Source organism: Dysidea avara, chromosome 7, assembly GCF_963678975.1.
Source record: "Dysidea avara chromosome 7, odDysAvar1.4, whole genome shotgun sequence".
In the NCBI taxonomy this organism is placed as follows: Eukaryota; Metazoa; Porifera; class Demospongiae; order Dictyoceratida; family Dysideidae; genus Dysidea; species Dysidea avara.
Genome location: NC_089278.1, coordinates 1,881,006 through 1,906,916, shown reverse-complemented (window position 1 = coordinate 1,906,916; position 25,911 = coordinate 1,881,006). Strand labels below are relative to the sequence as shown.

Genomic DNA, 25,911 nt, shown 5'->3' with positions numbered 1-25,911 from the left:
TACACTGACTTTCTACCAAACAAAACATAAAAGTTTGAGGAAGGGCGTGACGGGGTAAAATACATAAATTTTGTTTGTTTTTTGCAATGGTATGATTCTAGATCAAAAAAATCCAGCCGTTATGGTGAAATGGAGCTTATAGTGATGACGATGCATGGCAGTCACGGTTTTTTCACCAACAGTAACAATGATTATAGGATGTACGATTTGGTACTACTTCCAACAAGTAGTGTCACTGCATTTAAATATTTTAATTAGCACTTCATGGTGCATGTGGGCTTGAATGCATAATGACCTAACCCCCCAGTGACTACCTATAGGATTTGTAATAGTGTTGTTTTAGTAATGCGTTTGACTTTTAGTTTTAGTTATAGCTGTAGATAGAAAAAAGTTTTAGTTAAAGTTAAAGTTTTAGTTTTAGTTACCATCATTAATATATTTTAGATATAGTTTTAGTTTTAGATGCTAGATTTTTATAGTTTTAGTTAAAGTTTTAGTTTCTGTCTTCAATACATTTTAGTTATAGTTTCAGACATAGGCGGCGGAAAGGGGGGGCTAGGGGGCTAAAGCCCCCCCTCAGAATGATATCACACCGAAATTATCTATCTTGGAGTGGGGCTGAAAACCGTGATAAAGATCGAGATACTCTAATAGAGCAGTCACTCTAATAAAGTAGTCAGTGTGTAGCGAGCTATGTAAGGATTTTTATGTAGTTTATCAGCTAGAAATGGTAGCTGGTGAGGTGGAAAGCTCTTGTCAGTTGGTTGTAACCTTTTTTTTTTTTGGTCTCACCTTACCAAACTATAGAAATAAGTCTGGGTCAGCTCAGCGGAGCCCCCCCTCATATCAACTACTTCCTCCGCCGCTGGTTTCAGATCTTATAGATTTCAAGAGCTTTAGTTTCAGCTATCCATACGGTACCATTGTAATTGTAATATTTAAGAGGGAATCCACTCAGCTTGTCAGTGGAGCTCTGAAAACAACATAAGAAATATACACCCAAAACTAATATCATAGCACTAATTATGATTATTTGATCTTTTCTGGCCAAAAATATCACAGCTGCACGTGTACTCACATGGCTTTTGGATTTAGATGCAAATATGTAAGTTTATATGTTAGTTGCAATGACATATTTAAATGGAGTTTAAACAAGTTTTAATGTTGGGAGGTAATTGCGTGTAAGCATGCAATATTGTTACTTACTGACAGCTTGTAGTTAATGACCAATAAAGTAAATGGTTTGTACAATGCAAAGTAGGCAGGAAACAGTGAACATTATACAATCAGGATAATTCTCAAATGCATGCATCAGAAAAGAGCGCAGAGATGGGGTAGGGAGGCCATGTACATGGAAAGTTGGAAAAAGTTTGTCCCCGCCCAAAGCCCACCCCTAGATCTAGGAGACTACATTCAAAATGTGTGTATATATTGTGAATATACATGCAGTGCAAATAAAAATAAAACAAACACAAATCAATCAGTAAATAAATAAATAAAAGATACATGTCAGGTTGGGGAAGAATATGCACCCACATGTGAGTCTCATGGGGTAGACTTTTGCCCAATTCCATGAGTAGCCTCCAACTTAAAGGTTAGCTTGAGGTGTGATAGTGCAGGGTTCCATTAGGATTGGTAGGATGACATTAGAAATTCCTGTAGCTTCAAATATAGGAGAACCGTGGAAGCACAACTTACCAAAACAACCACCATCACTAGACAGTGGTGGACAAGTGCCACATGGCAAACAGTGTTTTGTTTGTGTTATTGTATTGAGTGCTAGAAATTACACACCTGCAAATTTAAAAGCATAACAGGTTTGCTTGTTTGTTGTGGCAAAATGTATACTGAAAATATAAGATACACAATGTGGCAATTAAGGTGCCAAGATAGACATGGTAAACACAAGATCAACAGAATGTACCAAGGCAAGATGATTTGCTGCAGCAAGTGCCAAAACAATTGTAGTAAATATGAAGACCAATTTAGCAGTCAGTGCATGCCACCCTTCAATAATTTAATGCAAAGTTACGTTCTTTCAACCCACCATGTTTGGTTTATGCAATAATGAATGCAGCAGCTACTTGTAGCTACCTATTTGATATTTTTTCAAAAAATAATATTATAATACATTGCACATGATTTCACTAATTTTAAAAGAGCTCTTAGTTAAATTCTGTACTAGCTACATCCTGCTTGACAACGTCACAGTAGTAACTTTTTTGGCATTAAACCCTTTTGATAATTATAAAATATATTTATAGCAAAACACTAGTTACTTTTATATACACTGGCAGATAGTATGTGTATAGTGAATAATTAGCTAGAATTATGTGTTTATAGCAAAGTACTTTTAGTTTTAGTTTTAAACAATCAACAACTCTTATAATTGTAGGTGGTAAGTACGTACTTTTAGTTTTAATTATTTGTATACGTGGCAAGTACTTTTAGTTTTAGTTTCAGTTATTTGTAAACATTAAATGATATTTTTTAGTTTTAGTATAAGTTTTAGCATAAAAATTGAGGCACTTTTAGTTTTAGTCTTTTGACAAATCAGAAAAACTTAAGTTTTAGTTATAGTTAACTAAAACAACACTAATTTGTAACACGAGTTGCCCCCAGGGGTCATCCCTACCTTTGCCTTTAAGTTAGTGATAAAAATGTACTAACCAGATAACTTGCATTCTGTCCCGCAGCTTGTTAAGCACCTGTCGTTTTGATTCATAAGTAAATTCATAGCACACAGTGGTTTGCAGACACTACAAGTGAATACGGACCATCTGCAGCTGATCTGTTGCTGTCACTCATGCTATCATCATAGTTATCATCTCCGATGAATTGCTGTGTGATTGAATGGAACAAGTTTGTGCTCATCTTTTTGAATTTGGCGTGTGGGTGAAAGTTATCTTTGAATCAGTCAAATGGTATGTATTCCTCGAACTATCTCGATCCCGTCATGGGTAGTACTAGTGAGTTCTATAGTGTAGATGTTATGAGGGGAACATGCATTGTAAAGTGCAATGGCTATGAGATGTATCCCAAACCTCACAGTCACATACACTGCCAAGCACCCAGATGTCTCTATACACAGTGATCTGCACAGTGATACTATACAGCGTACAAAATTGTATTACATTTGACAGTGCTGCAGCTATGTGAATTGTAGCTCCTTGTGTGAGGTCAGGGAGAATTTCTCCATGTTACTTTTGCTATGAAAAATCCATTTCAGATCAGGAAATCCTTTAAATACCCCTGCATACAAAATCAGTTATTTTGGAACGGTTCACTATGTTTCCTGCACAAGTAAATATTGGGGATTAATGTTTTATTGCTTTGGGGTTGTTGATTACCGCCTGGTCAACTCCCGATCCTTATGAACTGCTGATTAGAAACTGTGTCAAACTGTCCTAACAGCATGTAATGAAATAGCCAGACAGAGAGATGAAAGCATAAAAATTTCTACATACTTTAAAGTAGTAAAATTTGTTTCACAGGAAGCCGTATTGTTTAAATTGCTAAAATCCTCTACCACTCTAAGAGAATGCATGCTACATATTTGTTATTGTACGAAATGTGTACCATATTTTAAGGAAGAAAATTTTGTGGATAATCATTATTCAAAATTTCGAGGGTAAAACTGTTCACTTCTTCAGGATCTTGAAACAATGCCATTTTGACCCCAATTTGCATATATATTTCAAAGGGGATTTCCACAGATTGAAACCAATCTGCAAAACACAAAATTTCCCCCCTCAGAAATTTCCCATTATACGGTATCTCTCACATTAACTGCATGACTGTATTATTATTAGATTGTGTTGTGGATGAGGCAGATGTGATAAGAACCAGTTTGGAGTTGACTGCCTCTCTTGTAACTGTGACCCCTTTGGCAGTCTTAAATCATGTGATCCCTTTTACTGCAGAAGGGGTGTGACTGGCAGACGATGTAACATTTGCAGTAGGCAGGGCTCACTAGGACCTAGCATTACAGCCAATCAGGAAGTTTGTCTGCAGTGTTTTTGTAATGGTTATTCTAATAGTTGCACATCAGCTGACAGTTGGTTCATGGCATCAGTTAGTAACTACTTCAACTTGGAGGGTGTGACTGGGAATTGGAGGGAAAATAATGGAGGAAGGATCACTTGAGAAGAAGAGTAATGCAGCAAATGTTGTGTCATTGATGTCATGTTGATTTTGCAGAGGATTTATGAGAGTAGAAGGTGTGGCTGGGAGGGTGGAGCTACTGTTTCCTGCAGAATACCTTGGTGACAAGAGAACAGCATTTGGACAACAGTTCCTTGTGACATTATGTCAGTCACCAGCACAAAACGGAAAAGCCACAGTAACAGTAAGGATTAACAAGACAGCTGTTAGCCCATATGATGATGGGTTCCAATTGGAGATGTCCCCAGTTGCCATTAGCAACAGTTGGAAGACTATAAAGGTTAGACTGAAAGAGATGTAATGGTTACTATGCCAACATGTTTAGGTGATAGATCAGATGTTGGTTAGTGGAGGGGTAGTATCTAGTGAAGATCAGTTAAGGAGAGTACTTGCTAACATTTCTGATATTACACTTGTGGCTGTGGTGAGTTGTATAGCTGTATGTATGTATGTATATACGTATGCATCAGTGTTGGGGTAGTTACTTTTTAAGAGTAACTTGTTACTATTACTTACATTAGTTACAGTTACATATTACCCATAAAATAAAGTAACTATAATAATATTACATATTATATTACTTTGTGTGTGCAGCCTTAAGCTGTCACGTGCTTGCATTGTTGGAATCTTGAGTTATAAGAGAAAGCAACTGGTCAATAAGCTTCATTGAGGTGGGCTTTGTTACTACTTTGTTATTATTGTTGTGGCTATAGTCGTTACATAGTAATACCAAGAGTAAAATGAGATTAGCAACTTTGTTATTTGTAGTAATAAAGTTCAACATTCAAATATTCGTAATCCCTCTATTTTTATGGCTGTAGAAGTGTGTTTTTACTTTGTTTTTAAACATTAATTTCTTGTAATTGAGGTTACAAGTTTCACAAGTGTATGTAAACCTACCTTATATGTGCAGCTTAGTATACATGTTCATAATGCAAAATTACAATTTTTTGTAACTCTTGATTAGACTAATAATTGAGTGATACTTCTATAGAAGGCCACTAAGTAATTGCATATATTTAGCATTGTACAGAACTGATGGCACAACAGCACACACATGGTTGGAGTGCAAACACTCTGTACCAGTCACCTCCACCCAATAATGTGCAAGCAGTTGTACTGTTGATATATAGTCAGCTGCTTGTATATCATTATAATGTTGAAAACTACATGGACAGAAATGTTCACCTTGGTATAACTAACATGTGCCAGGTAGTTTTTTTGCAAAGAGAACATATTATTTAGATATATTGCAAAATAATCTTATAATTGACTAAAACACCACACAAACTTATCTGCAGCAGGACACTAACAGCATCATCATATTCCTCACCCCCAAGAAACCCTAGAAATGATCCAATTGTTTGATCAATCACTCATATGTCAGCAAATTGATTGCCAACTCTCCAATGGAGAAAAAATTATGCAAAATTTATGGCCGAATTCCAGAATCACTAGTTACATTACTTGGATAACATGTTACATTTGTAAGTAAAGTAACTTGAGTTATATTACTAGTTTTTAAAGCATATTTTGTTATAAATTATTACTTAGTTATCACAAAAGGTAATAATATCACATAACGCATTACCCCCAATACTGATATGCATGTATGTATGTGACATAATATTGTGGGGGAGATATTTTGTGTGAATGGGCAGTGGATCGGAACTTGTCAAACCAATTTCATATTTTCAGACACTCTTAATAGTGCAGTCATGATGCTCAGCTATTTGGATACAATAGTATAACATAATACTCAGGAATTTTACAGACAACAAAAATTTACAGTGACCTATTTGTTGTGTGACCAATTGCTTTCTGGCACTATATCAGTGTTACTACACTAGTCGGTAGGCACAGAAGTCAGCAACAATGGCTACGAATTCAATGCTCGATTCAATGGCAACAATGGCTGTGCCCATAGCACCGCCAACAGCGAAGAAGGCAAGAACGTCGAACCCGGTAACGTAAGTAGCAAACGAAATAGTAATTTAAAATTAGTGTTCATGTGTAGGTACTTTGGAGATGAAGTTACGAAGGTACTTGAACTTTGGAAATCCAACACTAGAGAGTTTATGTACATTCATCCCACCCGTATGATGATAAAAACGGGAAGTGAAAAAAAGAATTATGCTGCAAGTAGTTTGAAATGTGAACTTGTTGAAAGTGTCGAAGTCCTGAATGATAAGCTAACGTCTAAGGTAAAGCACTTCGCTGCATTACGTCTTCAAAACTTTCCCGAGCACCGAGGACCAACTTCTATCCTGATATTGAAACCTTTCTTTTAAAACCAAGCAACAGAGACAACCCCTTACCACTGATATATCACTGTCTAGGAGCCACGATTTAGTTTCCTAGTAACAAATGAAGCAACGACAAGATTCGTGTATGCCAATGCTATTGTAGACATGCTGTGTAAATATTACAAGTATCGAGTTGATCTGGAAGAAGTCGATTTCGCCCAATCCACACTTAAAACATCACAAGGAAGCAGACACGATTTTGTAATCTGGAGGCTAGTTTACACTCAAACTTCTTCTGTGACACCGTCATTGTCACACTGAAGTGTGAGTGATGTTGTGTGATGTTTGTGTAAAATGTAGCAAATTAAAGTATTACTTCATCGGTTTATTATGATAGCAATAGTTCACCCACACACAAACAACACTAAACAAATACACAGTTTATTGTTTTTGTAGTTTTGTCATAAAGTACTTCATCACAGCACAAAAAATCTGTGGAGTTGAGACTCCATGAACCAGTAGGTTTGAAGCAATCATGATACTATGCTTCTTGCTTAAAGTAACTTTCATGTGAATAATCCCTACACACCTATGTATGAATAAACCATGAGCCTCGAGTAAATCGAATGTTTTTCCTTTCGTGTATTTTCGCAGGGCTCTACATGTTAAGGAGGTGTGCAAAGCTGCCACTAATTCACCAATTTTGTTTGGCTGAAAAGATGAGGATATATAGGGTTTTATACCAGTCATTTGGTGGGCCATCTGTAGCCTCGCACTCTCTTGACTACTGGGCAAATCTTTTCCATCATCGTCATTTTCATAGACTTCGATAATACCTTTCTTTTTGACTATTATGTCAGGTGCTCCTTGGAATAGTAAGCAATTGTTGCTGACATCTCTGGGAAGCCTGCCTTCCCAACTCTTTTTTACATGACCACATCTTAAATCAGCTGTATATTCTGAGTCAATGTTGTTGACCAAAAAGCCAGAATGTAATCGAAATGTCCAGTCATCTTCACCATCAGGTTCCTTCTTACTATGCAGTTCTTTCAAAAGTTCAACAGCTTGTGATGTATTAGGATTAGATAAACATTCTTCTTGAAAGTAAGCGCTACAGTAATCATCGTTATGATAGTAAGGATAATAAGCTAAATGACAGCTTTCTTGTTTACAAGCAAACATGAACTGCTTGTCCTCACTAACACGATAGGCAAGTTTCACCACATCTTCAAACATTACATTTGAATAGGCCAAGTACGCATTATGTTCATAAACATAAAGTGGTTGCTCGGCAGATGATACTTTTACGAATTTACCATTCGAGATAGTACTTCCACATTTGCACCTATTTGATAGCTTGTTAAGATCAGAATGTATCCTTGAATATTCTTTAGACGCTTTTAGTCTTAACTTTTCTCCCATCACTTCTGAATCCCAGTCTAGTAACGGTCCGTCGGTGTCGAGAACTTCTAAACAAAACTCCACTATCTGCATCCCAATATATACAAACAATGCCTACAGTGTACAAGACATTAATCACACAAAATGATGATATTTTTGCATACGTGCCTTGACTGTCTTCGGATCACCAGCATCTCTAGAAAACATATACATAAGAAGATCATGGACCACCGCAACAGTGCACTAGGACTCAAAAGGCTTTGATATGAGCGGCCAATGGATGCCCAGGAGCCCTTGGAGAACAAACCCATGAATGGTGGGCTTTATATAGCACTAGGACAATGGATGCCCCGGAGCCCTTGGAGAACAACCCATGAATGGTGGGCAGCTAAACATTGCACTAGGACTGAAAAGATATTATAACTTACGTATCGTACTTAATTTTCTTCGCTCCTGATGAACCATGACTGCTTTGCTCCTAAAATGATACGACACATACTTGGCAGAAGTACTACTTTAATTTAATTCATACCAGATTTGTAGACATGACCACACACGATAGTACACGAAAACACGACCACCGCTACACCAACACGACTCAAAAAAATAACTCATGTGACTGTCGCATTCCTTTTATAGGATATGGTCACATGGTCATTAACCGGTTTATCCGGTTGTTGTTAAGGTGGCGATAATCACTCGCCCACGCAAAAGAAGCCATAGCAAATATTTCTGGAAGTTTTTAAAATAGTTTGCAACAATTCCAACATGTTGGAAACAAATAAAAAGCACATTTAATAAAGTTTATTTAGCTTCATCAATGACTAGTTATACTCCAACATGTTGGAAACAGTCCTCAAAGCTGCTTTCTAATGCTTAACACAGTAAAAGAAAGTCTGAATGTCTTTAGAATAGTTTGCAACAATTCCAACAGGTTGGAAACAAATAAAAAAGCACAATAAATAAAGTTTATTTAGTTGTTCATCACTTCATCACTGACTAGTTATACTCCAACATGTTGGAAACAGTTCTTTGAACAACTCAACACAATAGTTATGTGATAAGAGTGTTTTGCAGTTTATCCAACAGGTCGGAATACATAATCTGGAAGTTTTTAAAATAGTTTGCAACAATTCCAACATGTTGGAAAGAAATAAAAAGCACATTTAATAAAGTTTATTTAGTTGTTCATCTCTTCATCAATGACTAGTTATACTCCAACATGTTGGAAACAGTCCTCAAAGCTGCTTTCTAATGCTTAACACAGTAAAAGGAAGTCTGAATGTCTTTAGAATAGTTTGCAACAATTCCAACAGGTTGGAAACAAATAAAAAACATAACATGTAAAGTTTATTTAGTATCTGTAAAGTGTGAGTGAAGTATCTGTGAAGTGTGAGTAAAGTATCTGTTAAGTATCGGTGAAGTATCTGTGAAGTGTGAGCGAAGTATCTGTGAAGTGTGAGTGAAGTATCTGTGAAGTGTGAGTGAAGTATGTGTTAAGTATCGGTGAAGTTTCTGTGAAGTGTGAGTGAAGTATATTTGAAGTGTGAGTGAAGTATCTGTGAAGTGTGAGTGAAGTATCTGTGAAGTGTGAGTGAAGTATCTGTGAAGTGTGAGTGAAGTGTCTGTTAAGTATTGGTGAAGTATCTGTGAAGTGTGAGTGAAGTATCTGTGAAGTGTGAGTGAAGTATCTGTGAAGTGTGAGTGAAGTATCTGTGAAGTGTGAGTGAAGTATCTGTTAATTATCGGTGAAGTATCTGTGAAGTGTGAGTGAAGTATCTGTGAAGTGTGAGTGAAGTATCTGTTAAGTATCGGTGAAGTATCTGTTAAGTATCGGTGAAGTATCTGTGAAGTGTGAGTGAAGTATCTCTGAAGTGCGAGTGAAGTATCTGTGAAGTGTGAGTGAAGTATCTGTGAAGTGTGAGGGAAGTATGTGTGAAGTGTGAGTGAAGTATCTCTGAAGTGTGAGTGAAGTATCTGTTAAGTATCGGTGAAGTATCTGTGAAGTGTGAGTGAAGTATCTTTGAAGTGTGAGTGAAGTATCTGTGAAGTGTGAGTGAAGTATCTGTGAAGTGTGAGTGAAGTATCTGTGAAGTGTGAGTGAAGTATCTGTGAAGTGTGAGTGAAGTATCTGTGAAGTGTGAGTGAAGTATCTGTGAAGTGTGAGTGAAGTATCTGTGAAGTGTGAGTGAAGTATCTGTTAATTATCGGTGAAGTATCTGTGAAGTGCGAGTGAAGTATCTGTGAAGTGTGAGTGAAGTATCTGTGAAGTGTGAGGGAAGTATGTGTGAAGTGTGAGTGAAGTATCTCTGAAGTGTGAGTGAAGTATCTGTTAAGTATCGGTGAAGTATCTGTGAAGTGTGAGTGAAGTATCTTTGAAGTGTGAGTGAAGTATCTGTGAAGTGTGAGTGAAGTATCTGTGAAGTGTGAGTGAAGTATCTGTGAAGTGTGAGTGAAGTATCTGTGAAGTGTGAGTGAAGTATCTGTGAAGTGTGAGTGAAGTATCTGTGAAGTGTGAGTGAAGTATCTGTTAATTATCGGTGAAGTATCTGTGAAGTGTGAGTGAAGTATCTGTGAAGTGTGAGTGAAGTATCTGTTAAGTATCGGTGAAGTATCTGTTAAGTATCGGTGAAGTATCTGTGAAGTGTGAGTGAAGTATCTCTGAAGTGCGAGTGAAGTATCTGTGAAGTGTGAGTGAAGTATCTGTGAAGTGTGAGGGAAGTATGTGTGAAGTGTGAGTGAAGTATCTGTGAAGTGTGAGTGAAGTATCTGTAAAGTGTGAGTGAAGTATCTGTGAAGTGTGAGTAAAGTATCTGTTAAGTATCGGTGAAGTATCTGTGAAGTGTGAGTGAAGGATCTGTGAAGTGTGAGTGAAGTATCTGTGAAGTGTGAGTGAAGTATGTGTTAAGTATCGGTGAAGTTTCTGTGAAGCGTGAGTGAAGTATATTTGAAGTGTGAGTGAAGTATCTGTGAAGTGTGAGTGAAGTATCTGTGAAGTGTGAGTGAAGTATCTGTGAAGTGTGAGTGAAGTGTCTGTTAAGTATTGGTGAAGTATCTGTGAAGTGTGAGTGAAGTATCTGTGAAGTGTGAGTGAAGTATCTGTGAAGTGTGAGTGAAGTATCTGTTAATTATCGGTGAAGTATCTGTGAAGTGTGAGTGAAGTATCTGTTAAGTATCGGTGAAGTATCTGTTAAGTATCGGTGAAGTATCTGTGAAGTGTGAGTGAAGTATCTCTGAAGTGCGAGTGAAGTATCTGTGAAGTGTGAGTGAAGTATCTGTGAAGTGTGAGGGAAGTATGTGTGAAGTGTGAGTGAAGTATCTCTGAAGTGTGAGTGAAGTATCTGTTAAGTATCGGTGAAGTATCTGTGAAGTGTGAGTGAAGTATCTTTGAAGTGTGAGTGAAGTATCTGTGAAGTGTGAGTGAAGTATCTGTGAAGTGTGAGTGAAGTATCTGTGAAGTGTGAGTGAAGTATCTGTGAAGTGTGAGTGAAGGATCTGTTAAGTATCGGTGAAGTATCTGTTAAGTATCGGTGAAGTATCTGTGAAGTGTGAGTGAAGTATCTGTGAAGTGTGTGTGAAGTATCTGTGAAGTGTCAGTGAAGTATCTGTGAAGTGTGAGTGAAGTATCTGTGAAGTGTGAGTGAAGTATCTGTGAAGTGTGAGTGAAGTATCTGTTAATTATCGGTGAAGTATCTGTGAAGTGTGAGTGAAGTATCTGTGAAGTGTGAGTGAAGTATCTGTTAAGTATCGGTGAAGTATCTGTTAAGTATCGGTGAAGTATCTGTGAAGTGTGAGTGAAGTATCTCTGAAGTGCGAGTGAAGTATCTGTGAAGTATCTGTGAAGTGTGAGGGAAGTATGTGTGAAGTGTGAGTGAAGTATCTGTGAAGTGTGAGTGAAGTATCTGTAAAGTGTGAGTGAAGTATCTGTGAAGTGTGAGTAAAGTATCTGTTAAGTATCGGTGAAGTATCTGTGAAGTGTGAGTGAAGTATCTGTGAAGTGTGAGTGAAGTATCTCTGAAGTGCGAGTGAAGTATCTGTGAAGTATCTGTGAAGTGTGAGGGAAGTATGTGTGAAGTGTGAGTGAAGTATCTGTGAAGTGTGAGTGAAGTATCTGTAAAGTGTGAGTGAAGTATCTGTGAAGTGTGAGTGAAGTATCTGTGAAGTGTGAGTAAAGTATCTGTTAAGTATCGGTGAAGTATCTGTGAAGTGTGAGTGAAGTATCTGTGAAGTGTGAGTGAAGTATCTGTGAAGTGTGAGTGAAGTATGTGTTAAGTATCGGTGAAGTTTCTGTGAAGTGTGAGTGAAGTATATTTGAAGTGTGAGTGAAGTATCTGTGAAGTGTGAGTGAAGTATCTGTGAAGTGTGAGTGAAGTATCTGTGAAGTGTGAGTGAAGTGTCTGTTAAGTATTGGTGAAGTATCTGTGAAGTGTGAGTGAAGTATCTGTGAAGTGTGAGTGAAGTATCTGTGAAGTGTGAGTGAAGTATCTGTGAAGTGTGAGGGAAGTATGTGTGAAGTGTGAGTGAAGTATCTCTGAAGTGTGAGTGAAGTATCTGTTAAGTATCGGTGAAGTATCTGTGAAGTGTGAGTGAAGTATCTTTGAAGTGTGAGTGAAGTATCTGTGAAGTGTGAGTGAAGTATCTGTGAAGTGTGAGTGAAGTATCTGTAAAGTGTGAGTGAAGTATCTGTGAAGTGTGAGTGAAGGATCTGTTAAGTATCGGTGAAGTATCTGTTAAGTATCGGTGAAGTATCTGTGAAGTGTGAGTGAAGTATCTGTGAAGTGTGTGTGAAGTATCTGTGAAGTGTCAGTGAAGTGTGAGTGAAGTATCTGTGAAGTGTGAGTGAAGTATCTGTGAAGTGTGAGTGAAGTATCTGTTAATTATCGGTGAAGTATCTGTGAAGTGTGAGTGAAGTATCTGTGAAGTGTGAGTGAAGTATCTGTTAAGTATCGGTGAAGTATCTGTTAAGTATCGGTGAAGTATCTGTGAAGTGTGAGTGAAGTATCTCTGAAGTGCGAGTGAAGTATCTGTGAAGTATCTGTGAAGTGTGAGGGAAGTATGTGTGAAGTGTGAGTGAAGTATCTGTGAAGTGTGAGTGAAGTATCTGTAAAGTGTGAGTGAAGTATCTGTAAAGTGTGAGTGAAGTATCTGTGAAGTGTGAGTAAAGTATCTGTTAAGTATCGGTGAAGTATCTGTGAAGTGTGAGTGAAGTATCTGTGAAGTGTGAGTGAAGTATCTGTGAAGTGTGAGTGAAGTATGTGTTAAGTATCGGTGAAGTTTCTGTGAAGTGTGAGTGAAGTATATTTGAAGTGTGAGTGAAGTATCTGTGAAGTGTGAGTGAAGTATCTGTGAAGTGTGAGTGAAGTATCTGTGAAGTGTGAGTGAAGTGTCTGTTAAGTATTGGTGAAGTATCTGTGAAGTGTGAGTGAAGTATCTGTGAAGTGTGAGTGAAGTATCTGTGAAGTGTGAGTGAAGGATCTGTTAAGTATCGGTGAAGTATCTGTTAAGTATCGGTGAAGTATCTGTGAAGTGTGAGTGAAGTATCTGTGAAGTGTGTGTGAAGTATCTGTGAAGTGTCAGTGAAGTGTGAGTGAAGTATCTGTGAACTGTGAGTGAAGTATCTCTGAAGTGTGAGTGAAGTATCTGTTAAATGTCTCCACTTGAAGGAGGATGCCCGGTTGGCGTTTAATACAACAACAATAATAATACAACACATAAATGGAAAAATCATACAACAATAATAATAATAATACAACACATAAATGGAAAAATCATCTTTTATAACAAAGGACAATAACATACTATATTGACTGCAGTTTATTTAAATATAAGTCATAAAACCAGTCCACCAACATGGCCGCAACTTGTGGAATACGTCGACGCATAGCAACTTTGGTAATGATTCCAGTTTGTGCACCAAGTTCTATATCTAATTTGTAGAATCCCACAACTCCAGACCCCGTATATGGTACTCCATAGCCAACAATATGCTTTACCTCCTCAATATCCTTTAACGTGTAATAGAGCTTCAAATTTGTAAGGAATTGTGAAACTGCTGCCGCCATCATATTGGCAAATAGCTGCCATTTAAGTTTCTCCTCATCATGGTCCTCTTTTTTCCCCTCCAATGCGAGATGTTGCATTGCAGTTCCCTTTTGAATTGGTGAGCTTTTTGTAGTAGTATTTTGTTGAACTATACTACAGGTAGACTGATCGGTTGCGATTAGGAGATCACCCCCCCCCACTGAACTGGCTGTGATGCAATGGATTAACCCTTTTCACAGTTGCTTTAAATTTTCTTGTAGCAGACTAATGGACTTCACTATTGGATTTTACATTGTGAAATTATTTACATTGTGAAATTATTTACATTGCAAAATACAAAATTTGTTATCGCTAGGTTAATTGTTCTCTTTATAGAACATTACTACAATGTTTAGCGTCTTTGGGGTCATAGTATTGTAACGTAAAATCCATTAGTGCTGCTGTTGTTAATCTTTCACGGGCTCCAAGTTCCACTTTAGCTACAATCACTGTAGAATGACCAAATACCATTTCTAATTTATACACACCAAAGGTTCCATCCCCACAACACGCCATGCCAAATCCTGAAAGTTGCTCAAGTGCAACAAGATCCTTAATTGTGAAACGCTTGAGGGATTTTACAAACTTGTTCACAGTACCAACAATCATGTCGGCCCATAGCTGATATTTGAGGCGATCAAGATCAACAGCGCCTTGTTTCGCTTCTATATGAAGAGAAGCCAGCTTGGATTGTCCCATAGATACTGGGGACAACTTAGATGGCATATCACTAATTGATGTGCTCTGATCTGCAGTTATTGTAGCTACTTCAGTAGGTGAAACAATAACTAGAGGTGGGGTAACCGCTTTAGTGACATAGAAGTCTCCACCCTCCGAGAACTGACAGTAGTGATGTAGACTCTTGGTAGATTCGGCCAAATGTACATCGTAGCCATGCTTCTTAAGTGACATATACAAAAAATCTTGTCGCTGACGTTCAGTGGCAACAGGAAAACTATAGAGACGATTTAGAATCTGTTCATCTACATCTGCAAAAACTTCACTGTCCAATGTGTCCAGTGTAAAAAATGGCAAACTAACAGCTACTTTGGGAGATGGTGTTGGAAGCTTGAAAGGCTTATTATTATTAACTTTTGTAAGCCGGAAGTTCTCAATTTTGGCGCTTGAGCATCTGGTGAAGACAGCAAAGTCCCACATTAGAACTGAAAAATCACCTAAGTTACATATATGCTGTATCTCTCCATCATCAGGAAAAGTAATAAATTCACTCAAGTCTTCTTTAAGATTTGGCAAGTCCGGTATATGATCTGAGATTCCCAACTCAATCTTCAGGAGATATTTGTGTGCCTGCTTTGTGGAGAATATGAATAATACCGCATTAGGGCTCTAAAGAAAGAAAGAAAGCACTAGTCACAAAGTATGACACACGCATTGGTCCCATGGAGTCCATAGGACTAAGACCACACCAATTGGTATACTGGTTTCTGGTTTCCCTCATTAGTTTGTATAGCAATGTCCCATTGGCATGCTCCTTTCTGCATAAACACACCAGAAACCAGTAAAATTACTAGTCTCATCCCCAAGACTTCAAGCGGGAGGGAGTGGCTACCACAACAACTAATGCAGGAAGAGGAGTGGAGGACAGCAGCTCCAGCAGGGAAGCCTAACAGTAGTTGTTAACTGTATGTGTACAAATGTCAATGAAACCTGTCAAGCATATAGCTAGTACTGGACATAAGAATTTCCACTATGCATGCACTAACTTTTTTATTGTAGCTTCTATATCATTGCAAAAATTACATTTATTTAAAATAATTCACCTTCTCTATTTATTCAAAATATTTTGTGCGTTTAATTTTTGTTGTGTCACATCATCGATGAAAATATTTAAATACCAACTTTTCCCAAACTACGGTATATATGTCGGTAATTCTTGATGTCCTGCACTATACTTCTGTTTACCACTTGACAAACAAACAAATCACTTAGGGCACGTTGTTGGCCAGATTACCTGAAAGTAAAAAGGTCTAAACCTGGCAGAGGGATTCTCTCACTATGCTCACAACTGGGCATTTATTACCCTTTCATGGGTCTTGCAGGCGATCAACTAGAGCTTACCCACAAACCACATCAGGTTAGAAAGCTCACTACAAGGCAAACCAAAATCTCACAAGAGGTATTAGAGCTTCCTGCCAAAGGTATGCTGCCCTCCTTAAAAAGCAATTAATTTTCGTAGCCCTCTGGATCTGTAGTCTCGTGTGGCCAGACCGCTATATTTTTTACAGGGCGTTATTGCTTTCAGTATAACCACCCGTAAAAATATAGGGTCTGGTCTCGTTCATATTGTTTAGTCGTTCTTGACACCTCTGAGCCGACTGGAGGTGTTAAAATGCTTGTTCAGGCTTCTACAGTGCTTATAGATGGCCTAAGAATTGAACACCTCTAGGCCAATAGGAACGAGACCAGACCCTATATTATATTTTTACGGGCGCTTATACTGAAAGCGATAACACGCCCTGTAAAAACATAGCTGGTCTGGCCACGCAAGACTATTGGGTCTGGGGGACCATGTAGCCCTTATTACCCCCCTGGGTCTGGGGGATTAGACTAGACCAGACTATAACTTACATGATCACAGATAGACGCATTATACATACACTGGCGTTTTGCCGGAGGAGTCCCAAGTTCTAAATAAACGAGATAAATAAACGAATAACAATAAACGATACTTACCACTCATAACAGAGGAGGAGAGAGTCAACTAAACCGGATGGAATCTCAACCCACGTGACCACGGTATTCTAAATAACGCGCAATCTCCTATAAATAGAATTAATCGCACCAAAATATCAGAAGCGGGCCAGCCTCGTGGCGTTGGGAGTCGGTGTTTTGTGTTTGTGAGTGCATCCCGGGAACCCTAGGATTTTATCCTGCCATGATTAATCCCTTGGTTGCGCGGTGTCTGGGGTGCCTTGCAACCCCAACCTGGCTGGTCCGCTTGCTCAGAACTGATCAGAGGCCCGACCAATGAAGAGGTTAGTGTGAATTTAATTTTGCAGGAGGCTAGGATGAAACCATCAACTAAAACTTTACTGGAGCGGTACTACTCAAAGAGGAATAATTTCAAAGGGAAATTAATATGTCCTATAGAGGTATGTTGAAAGTAGTAGCTATGTAAACATTGTTTAAAAATTGATACCTGTAATTTAGACTTGTCCCCACGTCCTTTTTTCTGTAATATGGACATTTTAGTACCTGTCATGCTGTGTACCCTCTGATGTGGCCAATTGTAAAAAACATGTTTGATAGTGTGTAGTGGCAAGAGTTCATAATATTATGGGGGGGAGAGTATCCTACTTCAGTATAGCCTGTATAAACGTGAACTGTGAAGTTATGATGCAACTATACTCACCTTCAAATGTGTTAGTTGGTCAGGCTTTTGCTCAGCAAATAGCAACAAAGGTAGCACAGTACAGTGGCTTCAATAAGCAACCTTCTTCCTTTCTTTACTTTGTATAGAAAGGAAGAAGGTGCGTGCAGCAGATGAAGACAAAGGTAAGATTATATATACCACTTTAGTGTGGGCGCTCTCCATCGATTGTAAAATCCTAGTAAAGTCTTGTGTTGCTTTTCACACTTGATCCCCACTTTTGTGGACAGCTTGATTCACTGCACAACTCACACTTCACACATACTTCCCTCACACTTCACAGATACTTCACTCACACTTCACAGATACTTCACTCGCACTTCAGAGATACTTCACTCACACTTCACAGATACTTCACCGATACTTAACAGATACTTCACCGATACTTAACAGATACTTCACCGATACTTAACAGATACTTCACTCACATAGTGAAGTGTGAAGTGTGAGTGAAGTGTAGTATAGGTGAAGTGTGAGTGAAGTATCTGTGAAGTGTGAGTGAAGTTTCACTTCACTCACACTTCACATAGTATCTGTAAAGTATCGGTGAAGTATCTGTGAAGTGTGAGTGAAGTATCTGTGAAGTGTGAGTGAAGTATCTGTGAAGTGTGAGTGAAGTATCTGTGAAGTGTGAGTGAAGTATCTGTGAAGTGTGAGTGAAGTATCTGTGAAGTGTGAGTGAAGTATCTGTGAAGTTTGAGTGAAGTATCTGTGAAGTGTGAGTGAAGTATCTGTTAAGTATCGGTGAAGTATCTGTTAAGTATCGGTGAAGTATCTGTTAAGTATCGGTGAAGTATCTGTTAAGTATCGGTGAAGTATCTGTGAAGTGTGAGTGAAGTATCTGTGAAGTGTGAGTGAAGTATCTGTGAACTGTGAGTGAAATATCTGTGAAGTGTGAGTGAAGTATCTGTTAAGTATCGGTGAAGTATCTGTGAAGTGTGTGTGAAGTATCTGTGAAGTGTGAGTGAAGTGTGAGTGAAGTTTCTGTGAAGTGTGAGTGAAGTTTCTGTGAAGTGTGAATGAAGTGTCTGTTAAGTATTGGTGAAGTATCTGTGAAGTGTGAGTGAAGTATCTGTGAAGTGTGAGTGAAGTATCTGTGAAGTGTGAGTGAAGTATCTGTGAAGTGTGAGTGAAGTATCTGTGAAGTGTGAGTGAAGTATCTGTGAAGTGTGAGTGAAGTGTCTGTTAAGTATTGGTGAAGTATCTGTGAAGTGTGAGTGAAGTATCTGTGAAGTGTGAGTGAAGTATCTGTTAAGTATCGGTGAAGTATCTGTGAAGTGTGAGTGAAGTATCTGTGAAGTGTGAGTGAAGTATCTGTGAAGTGTGAGTGAAGTATGTGTTAAGTATCGGTGAAGTTTCTGTGAAGTGTGAGTGAAGTATCTTTGAAGTGTGAGTGAAGTATCTGTGAAGTGTGAGTGAAGTATCTGTGAAGTGTGAGTGAAGTATCTGTGAAGTGTGAGTGAAGTATGTGTTAAGTATCGGTGAAGTTTCTGTGAAGTGTGAGTGAAGTATCTTTGAAGTGTGAGTGAAGTATCTGTGAAGTGTGAGTGAAGTATCTGTGAAGTGTGAGTGAAGTATCTGTGAAGTGTGAGTGAAGTGTCTGTTAAGTATTGGTGAAGTATCTGTGAAGTGTGAGTGAAGTATCTGTGAAGTGTGAGTGAAGTATCTGTTAAGTATCGGTGAAGTATCTGTGAAGTGTGAGTGAAGTATCTGTGAAGTGTGAGTGAAGTATCTGTGAAGTGTGAGTGAAGTATGTGTCAAGTATCGGTGAAGTTTCTGTGAAGTGTGAGTGAAGTATCTTTGAAGTGTGAGTGAAGTATCTGTGAAGTGTGAGTGAAGTATCTGTGAAGTGTGAGTGAAGTATCTGTGAAGTGTGAGTGAAGTGTCTGTTAAGTATTGGTGAAGTATCTGTGAAGTGTGAGTGAAGTATCTGTGAAGTGTGAGTGAAGTATCTGTGAAGTGTGAGTGAAGTATCTGTTAATTATCGGTGAAGTATCTGTGAAGTGTGAGTGAAGTATCTGTGAAGTGTGAGTGAAGTATCTGTTAAGTATCGGTGAAGTATCTGTTAAGTATCGGTGAAGTATCTGTGAACAATGAAATTGTTAATAGTATACTGATAACTAGCTAGCTAAGGAGTGACATTTCATGTGAAAACTTTTTCACAAGTGGATACATGAAAGTCTCTACACACATGTAAAGCACAGATGTACAGACACACAGACGTACAGTACCAGTCAGTCAGGTTGATCACTTTGTAGTGAAGCTATTAATCTTCCAATCAGTCATTCTTGAATGAATTTCAACCAAAAATATGCAGTTACTGCTGACTAATGTTTCACTACCCAGAGTAGCCATAATAAAGGGGGCATCATTTTGAGATATGTTTGTAATGCTAGTGACAACATTACACAAATAAACTGACATGCTACATAGAAATCAACAAAAAGTTTAATTGTTAAGCTGTATCCATAAAATATGTGTTCTGTATGTCATATACATGCTAAAACCCTCACATAGTTTGTAAAGTTATATATAGGAGAAATTAGCCTTAAGCATATATGTGACCGAATTTTGGTATGGTCGTGCCTGAAACAATTAGAATTTTTGAAACTAGCATGGTGCTGTTAATAGCAGAAAGCACTTTTCAAATATTTCTATAAATTTTCTTGTAATTCAGGGTATCTATGGTTTATTCTACCCTAATTGGGTAGGAATTTAACTTATAATGCTGTGTTTCAGAACTAAATATTTAATGTGTCAAATGCGCCCATAAGGGTGATTTTCCAAAATTCGGTCACATATTATGTGCTGCATACATTTGTTTACAATGTGGTAGATGTAAATGAATTGTATGCACAAGTTATAATGAAGGACTAAAACTATACCTTGATAGACTTGCCAGTGGTGAACATTTTAGGCTAAATCGCAACTTAGTAGATCAATATAATTATGGTAAATGAAAGGTATGTCTGTGAATTTAAGCACCTGTAATTTATTTTCAGTATAGTCTCTTACTGCTGTCTAGCTGCACTGTAATACTAAAATTTTGTTAACCATCTTATAGAGATGACACTAAAACAGTAAAGAAATTTGGGAGACACAAATATATGTGACCGGATTTGCGAAAAGGTACCTTTTTCACACACCCATTTTTGAACTTTAAGGCTTCATAACTGTTTGATTATGGAATATAATTTCAACGAGTATAGCTACAGTTTCTGGCTACATTTTGATACTAAGAGCAAGTTAATCAGTATAAGGAGTCAAGTGTTACATCATTTTGTTTGCTGGTATGTCAAATATGCAGAGAAGGTACCTTTTCGCAAATCTGGTCACATATATTACATAATTTCTGGTTGCTAGGGAGATGGAGATATCACCATTGACATATTGACGGTACACTTGGATTATGCCACACCCACAGTTTTAGCCAATGGCATAGCAGATTATGTGGAGACATGTCAGTGTCCACCAGGTTGTCATGGTCAGTTTTGTGAAGATTGTTCACCAGAGTATGCTCGGGACTCTCCCAATGGGGGACCATTTGTCAAGTGTTACTGTAGCAACAAGGCCACATCATGTGATCCAGAGACCGGAAGATGTCACAACTGTACTAACAATACTGGTGGAGATCATTGTGAACACTGTACTGATGGTTACTATAGAAACATGACAACAGGGGAATGTCTGCCGTGCAGTTGCCCAGGACAACTTGGGGGGATAACTATTTTGCCACTTCCTGTGTTGCTATTGACAACCACAATATAGGATGTTCTTGTAAAGCAGGTTATGAGGGTACTGTTTGTGATGAGTGTGCAAATGGTTACTATCGCCATGGCAATGGGTCATGTGTAGGTGAGCTAGTTAACCTGTTTGACTGGTTATAATGTTTGCGTGCTGTTAGCTTGTCACTGTGAGGAAGCCACAACAGTGAGGTGCGTTCGTGTCACTGACGAGTGTACATGTAGCCCTGGAGTGACTGGACAGTTTTGTGAGATGTGTGAACCAGGGACAGCTAATTTGTGGCCAAATTGTCTTGCCTGCAACAGCGAATGTCACAATTTGTGGAACAACTCTCTGTTCCGATTAACTGAAACAGTAAATGGAAGTATTTCCATGGTAACCTCTTTAAATGCCTCGTCAATTAATGTCACATTGATGGACCTTGATTACTTGTATGGCCTCATGATCATTGACGACATTGTTTCCATAGTGAACAACAGCAACTTGAACATCTCGCAACTAGACAGTGTGGTCAGACTAGTTGCCATGGTAACAGAACAAGTGACAACACAACTTCAGCTAGGTAACACAATAGAGGGTAACATGGTGAGCATTAATAGGAGTGAGATAATAACAGTTAGAAAGGATTGGTGAACAATTAACAGACTCACTGACTGAATTAGATAATTTACAGTTAGAGCTAACTGTTGATAATGGGACTGACTTGGTTGCTATAGTAACCCAGTCACTTAACAGATCATCAGCTGCATAGCTACAGGGTAATATCTAATGAGGTGACACTAACAATTGCTACTATAACAAACAGTTCTTCTGACTACCAATCCAAGATTGACAGTTTTCAGCCAATAGAAGATCAACTTAATGTAGTGATAGAAAATGTCACAACATTTGCCACAACAGTAAACAGATTTCTGTGTGGACAGTGTGACCTATGAGATGATTGTGGTGTGAAGTGTGAAGGGATTTTAAACAGGTCCATAGCAACTGCCAATCAAATTGAAGCAAGTATTCAAATAATTGATAGCCATTTAAACACAACAAATACAATAAAGGACGAATTACAAAAGTTTCTACACACAATAAACTCAACTTTAGCCCTTCTCAATGCAACAGAAGATCTTGATCTGCTGAATCAAACAAACCTGCAGTTATACAGCTGCACAACCTCACCAGTGACCTGTTGGACAGACTGAATGTGTCCACAGTACTCTTGATTGAAACTATGGTCAACCAGTCATTGATGTATCAGCTTAGCTATACCCCATCTAAGGTAAGAATGACCTGTACAATAGTGAGAAAGAATGGTATCTTTATAATAATATAACATGGAGTTTAAAATTACAAACTTCCATAAAGCAAAAACATACTAATTTTAACTGACGTTACAATGCAAGCAGAAATTATGACAAGCAAAGCAAAGTAGGTAATTTATTTAAAACCTGTGATATGACATGTTGGCAAAAAACTAATTGTCCAGTGCCTTCCATAGCTACAGGTGAAGCAGCCAACAAGTTTTGTGTCAAATTCTACAAAGCTACATTTGGCAGATGTTTAGGTTTATTATTGGTGTCTCTAATATTTTAACAAATTGAAATTTCATGTGTATCAAGAAGTGTAAAGCAACCTTGTAAAATATGGAAGTTTGGTAACAGAGAAGCGAGTGACCACTTTGCCACTTTAAATTTCTACAGTAGGATAAGTGTACATGAGCTGATATACCCTAGAAAGTTTGGCAGGAGGAATCTTGGGCGAATTTGCCATGATAGGATTTTGGTGAATAAAATGTTTAGCGAATTTGTTAGTAGAGTAATACAGATTTGTATTGGACAAGTGATTTGGTGGCAGAGTTTAGTTTAGTCAAACACTGCTTACTCGCCAAATTTGTCTATGCGGTAATATTATGCAATGCTTGAAAATGTTTCACATGAGCTGGTGGTTATTGTACAATAAAATGAAAAAAAATTGATGAGGTTTACTGTATTTGTATACCACCAACAGTCTCCATGTTTATCAAGTGCAGTAATATTGTCTGTGGTGGATATATCACTATAGAGAGGTATTTCTTTAGAATATGTTTTTGTAGCACTAAGGATCTTACATAATATACTAGTTCACATGGGTTGTCTTGTGGAATCTGGCTTAGTGGCCACAGGTTACCTCTTTATAATGCCTAACTTTAAATTTCCCAAGTGATACTTTGCACCTGTCTAAAGTAACCGTCTGTCTGTTTAAGGCTTACTTGTGGAATTTGCCATTTTGGAGGTGACCTTTCTAGTTTCTATACAGATGACTGCTAAGACTGTGTGCGTGTGTGATGGTGTCTGGCTACAGGTGGCTGATTTGATTACATCGATCAATGTTATAATCAATGAATTTCCACTACTCCATGATTCCAGTGACATCATCAAGAAAATCAACAATACGCTCACTCTAGCTAAGAACAGCCAGTGAGTATAAGTTGTGTTGTTATGGTTACTGTTAGTGCATCTAACTAGTCGGAGAGGCCAAGAGGTGGCCAATGATGCAAAATCAGCAACAAGTGACCTGGAAGAGTTGATAAGTGTACATAGCAACATCACAAGCAGAACCAACAGGGCAGAAAGCAACTCCATATTGCTTCAAACTAATATTAATGAGGTGAAGATGACCGTGTGTTGTAAATTATTTGGCAGTCAAACAACTCAACTCTCAGATACTGACAAGTTTGTTGACATGAGTGGCTCATTCTTTATGTAGTGTGTTCTAATAGAGAAGGTATACTTGTTTATCAGTGGATCCTCAGTTAGTTTGGATATCTGGGACCCATTCATTTACACTCCATTCACACTACCTTCAGGGGCGGATCGGGGGGGGGGGTATTATAATGAAATTTTGTCTTAGTATAATTATATGATCACTAATAATACAAATACTCATAAAACCACCTTATAAACATCTTTCCAAGGTATTATCAGTGGATTTATGCTAAAGTTTATGCAATGAGGACCCAGATCCGCTCGCCCGGATCAGCATTGGAGGTGTACAAGATCGAGATACTCTAATAGAGCAGTTAGCTAACCACTCTAATAGAACATTCACTGGAAACATGTAGTTGGTTCTGTTATGGAATTTTTCCAAATCTGCCTACACCTATACATACAATGAAGTGCATTGGTCTGTTTAAAGGGCTTCATTTATTTACTTGTGTAGTTAATATGTATGGCAATACTTAATTCAGGTACACCATTTCCATTGAAAATGCTCTCAGATTCAATCTTGTATTGTTCAAATTTCAAAATTTTCCACTTTCAACATTATTATTCTAGCATGCACCCATTCAGTGTTGTGCAATTGTGAGAGGGGTGCATCATGTACTTGGTTGTCTGTACCTACCCAAACTTTTCCATTAGCAAAATGCTTCAGAGAGCCATACCTATAATCTAAAGGCAGTATATAAAATATCTACAGGCAGAAAATATTATGAATTTTATGTGGAAATGTCTCCAAATTGCAGTATTTTAGCAACTATTTTTCAAAATTTTCCTGGGGGGGGCATGCCCCCAGACCCCCCTAGTTCCAGCATGCTTTGGAAGTGTGCTTTGCACACCTCTACCCAAGAGATTAGACCTTGAGGTAGCCCCTCTCTTTTATAAATCCTAGATCTGCCCCTGACCTTGTAACCCAGGTATAGCACAGTGTAGCATGAAATAAACTGCACTGTGAATCAATTGAGCCATGCCAAACCTGGCCCAGCATGACACAACAATACGAGATGGGTTGGTCCAGACGAGGATAAAATGTGAACACATCCTAGCCAGTTAACTCCGGTTATCAATAATAATAATAATAACTTCTGTTGGCCACACAGATAGTATTTTCTACACCTTGATAAAGTATTCTACAACTTGGCTACAATGTACCATAGATGTGCTATGCTACTCCCAGTCATTTTCCCTACTGACATTGGCAAAAGAAGGCACTCACTGATTATAATAAATTAAAAGTGGCAATAGCATTGTACAACTTATTCTTTGTGTTGTCACTACAATTTCAGTAGTATTATACTAAGCAATATTGTACATCATGTCCTTATTCTAATTCAATATTGTTCAGCACACACAATCCCCGGCATGCTTTCTGGCATTGAACAAGGGTAGACTGGAGTTCAATTACTCAGGTTGTAAGTAACTAGGCCTATTCCAAGTATGCTAGAAGCACAACAGGCTGGAGTGCCATGTCAGAATATTAGGTAGATATTTCAAACTATGTAGATCAATACTCCCTAATAGAGCAGTCAGTGGAAAGCACTCAATGTAGGTTACTTTTAGGCCCAAATCAAATATGCTCAAAATTCTTTCAGGAATTTCCCTAAATTTTTACTTATTATGCTTTTCAGTGTACCTGTTTGCATTATGCTCTAGGTTAGCAACATGCCTTACAGAATTTTTAATTGAATGCTCTATTAGAGTATTTTACTACAAAGTGACTGTTCTATTAGAGAGTATCTATCTAAGGAGCTATGTACAATGTTCAATATTATTACTTCGTAAGTGTTCCCTGGCTGGTAAACTAGTGATGTCATCTTACATCACTACTGAAAGTAGTGAAATGTGTACTGCAGTGTTATACGTGTGTGTGATATGTAGTTATACCATTTATAGTAATAGTAATGTTTGCTACTTCTCCAGACAAGACGTGACATTGAACAAGGAGAGGAGACACTACAGATGGTACATGCTGTTCTCATGTCACTCAATGAGACCATCCGATCAACCAACTCTACTGTTGATAACAACAATCGACTAGCAAACTTACTGGATAAAAGGATCACCAACATTACTAATGCAGCTAGCAATAACAGCAATGTACATACATACCACTTACAGTACATGGTAACTACTTTTA

At 38.0% G+C, this 25,911-nt stretch overlaps 2 protein-coding genes across 19 annotated transcripts in view; one reads left to right on the top strand and one right to left on the bottom strand.

The window, feature by feature from the left end:
- The window catches only part of LOC136260503 (laminin subunit gamma-1-like), a 28,390-nt gene that overhangs the window by 1,936 nt on the left and 543 nt on the right, over nucleotides 1-25,911 (top strand). For 6 of the 15 annotated variants that reach the window (XM_066054258.1, XM_066054256.1, XM_066054253.1 and 3 more), the window contains exons 2-9: nucleotides 3,813-4,154; nucleotides 4,201-4,444; nucleotides 4,490-4,588; nucleotides 20,647-21,138; nucleotides 21,188-22,297; nucleotides 23,359-23,474; nucleotides 23,523-23,664; nucleotides 25,695-25,871. In XM_066054258.1, coding sequence (XP_065910330.1) covers nucleotides 4,208-4,444; nucleotides 4,490-4,588; nucleotides 20,647-21,051 — 741 coding nt within the window. In that variant the 5' untranslated portion in view covers nucleotides 3,813-4,154; nucleotides 4,201-4,207 and the 3' untranslated portion in view covers nucleotides 21,052-21,138; nucleotides 21,188-22,297; nucleotides 23,359-23,474; nucleotides 23,523-23,664; nucleotides 25,695-25,871. Of the gene's footprint in view, nucleotides 1-3,812; nucleotides 4,155-4,200; nucleotides 4,445-4,489; nucleotides 4,589-6,014; nucleotides 6,735-16,703; nucleotides 17,006-20,027; nucleotides 20,596-20,646; nucleotides 21,139-21,187; nucleotides 22,298-23,358; nucleotides 23,475-23,522; nucleotides 23,730-25,694; nucleotides 25,872-25,911 lie in introns of those variants that run through there. The other 9 variants (XM_066054260.1, XM_066054259.1, XM_066054252.1 and 6 more) reach the window with 8 other exon arrangements.
- Nucleotides 6,771-16,666, bottom strand: LOC136260502 (uncharacterized). Of its 4 annotated transcripts, XR_010703560.1 has the most exons (6): nucleotides 16,587-16,666; nucleotides 16,482-16,540; nucleotides 8,344-15,239; nucleotides 8,240-8,289; nucleotides 7,980-8,007; nucleotides 6,771-7,925 (listed from the first exon to the last, which is right to left on the bottom strand). XR_010703560.1 is itself a non-coding variant. In XM_066054245.1 (4 exons), exons 1-4 carry the CDS (start codon nucleotides 8,356-8,358, stop codon nucleotides 6,852-6,854), a joined length of 1,167 nt encoding a protein of 388 aa, XP_065910317.1. In that variant the 5' UTR covers nucleotides 8,359-10,003; the 3' UTR covers nucleotides 6,771-6,851. The 4 variants fall into 4 exon arrangements, 2 of the variants coding, with proteins under 2 accessions (XP_065910317.1, XP_065910318.1); XR_010703561.1 differs by having other exon boundaries at nucleotides 8,249-15,239; XM_066054245.1 differs by lacking the exons at nucleotides 16,482-16,540; nucleotides 16,587-16,666 and having other exon boundaries at nucleotides 8,344-10,003.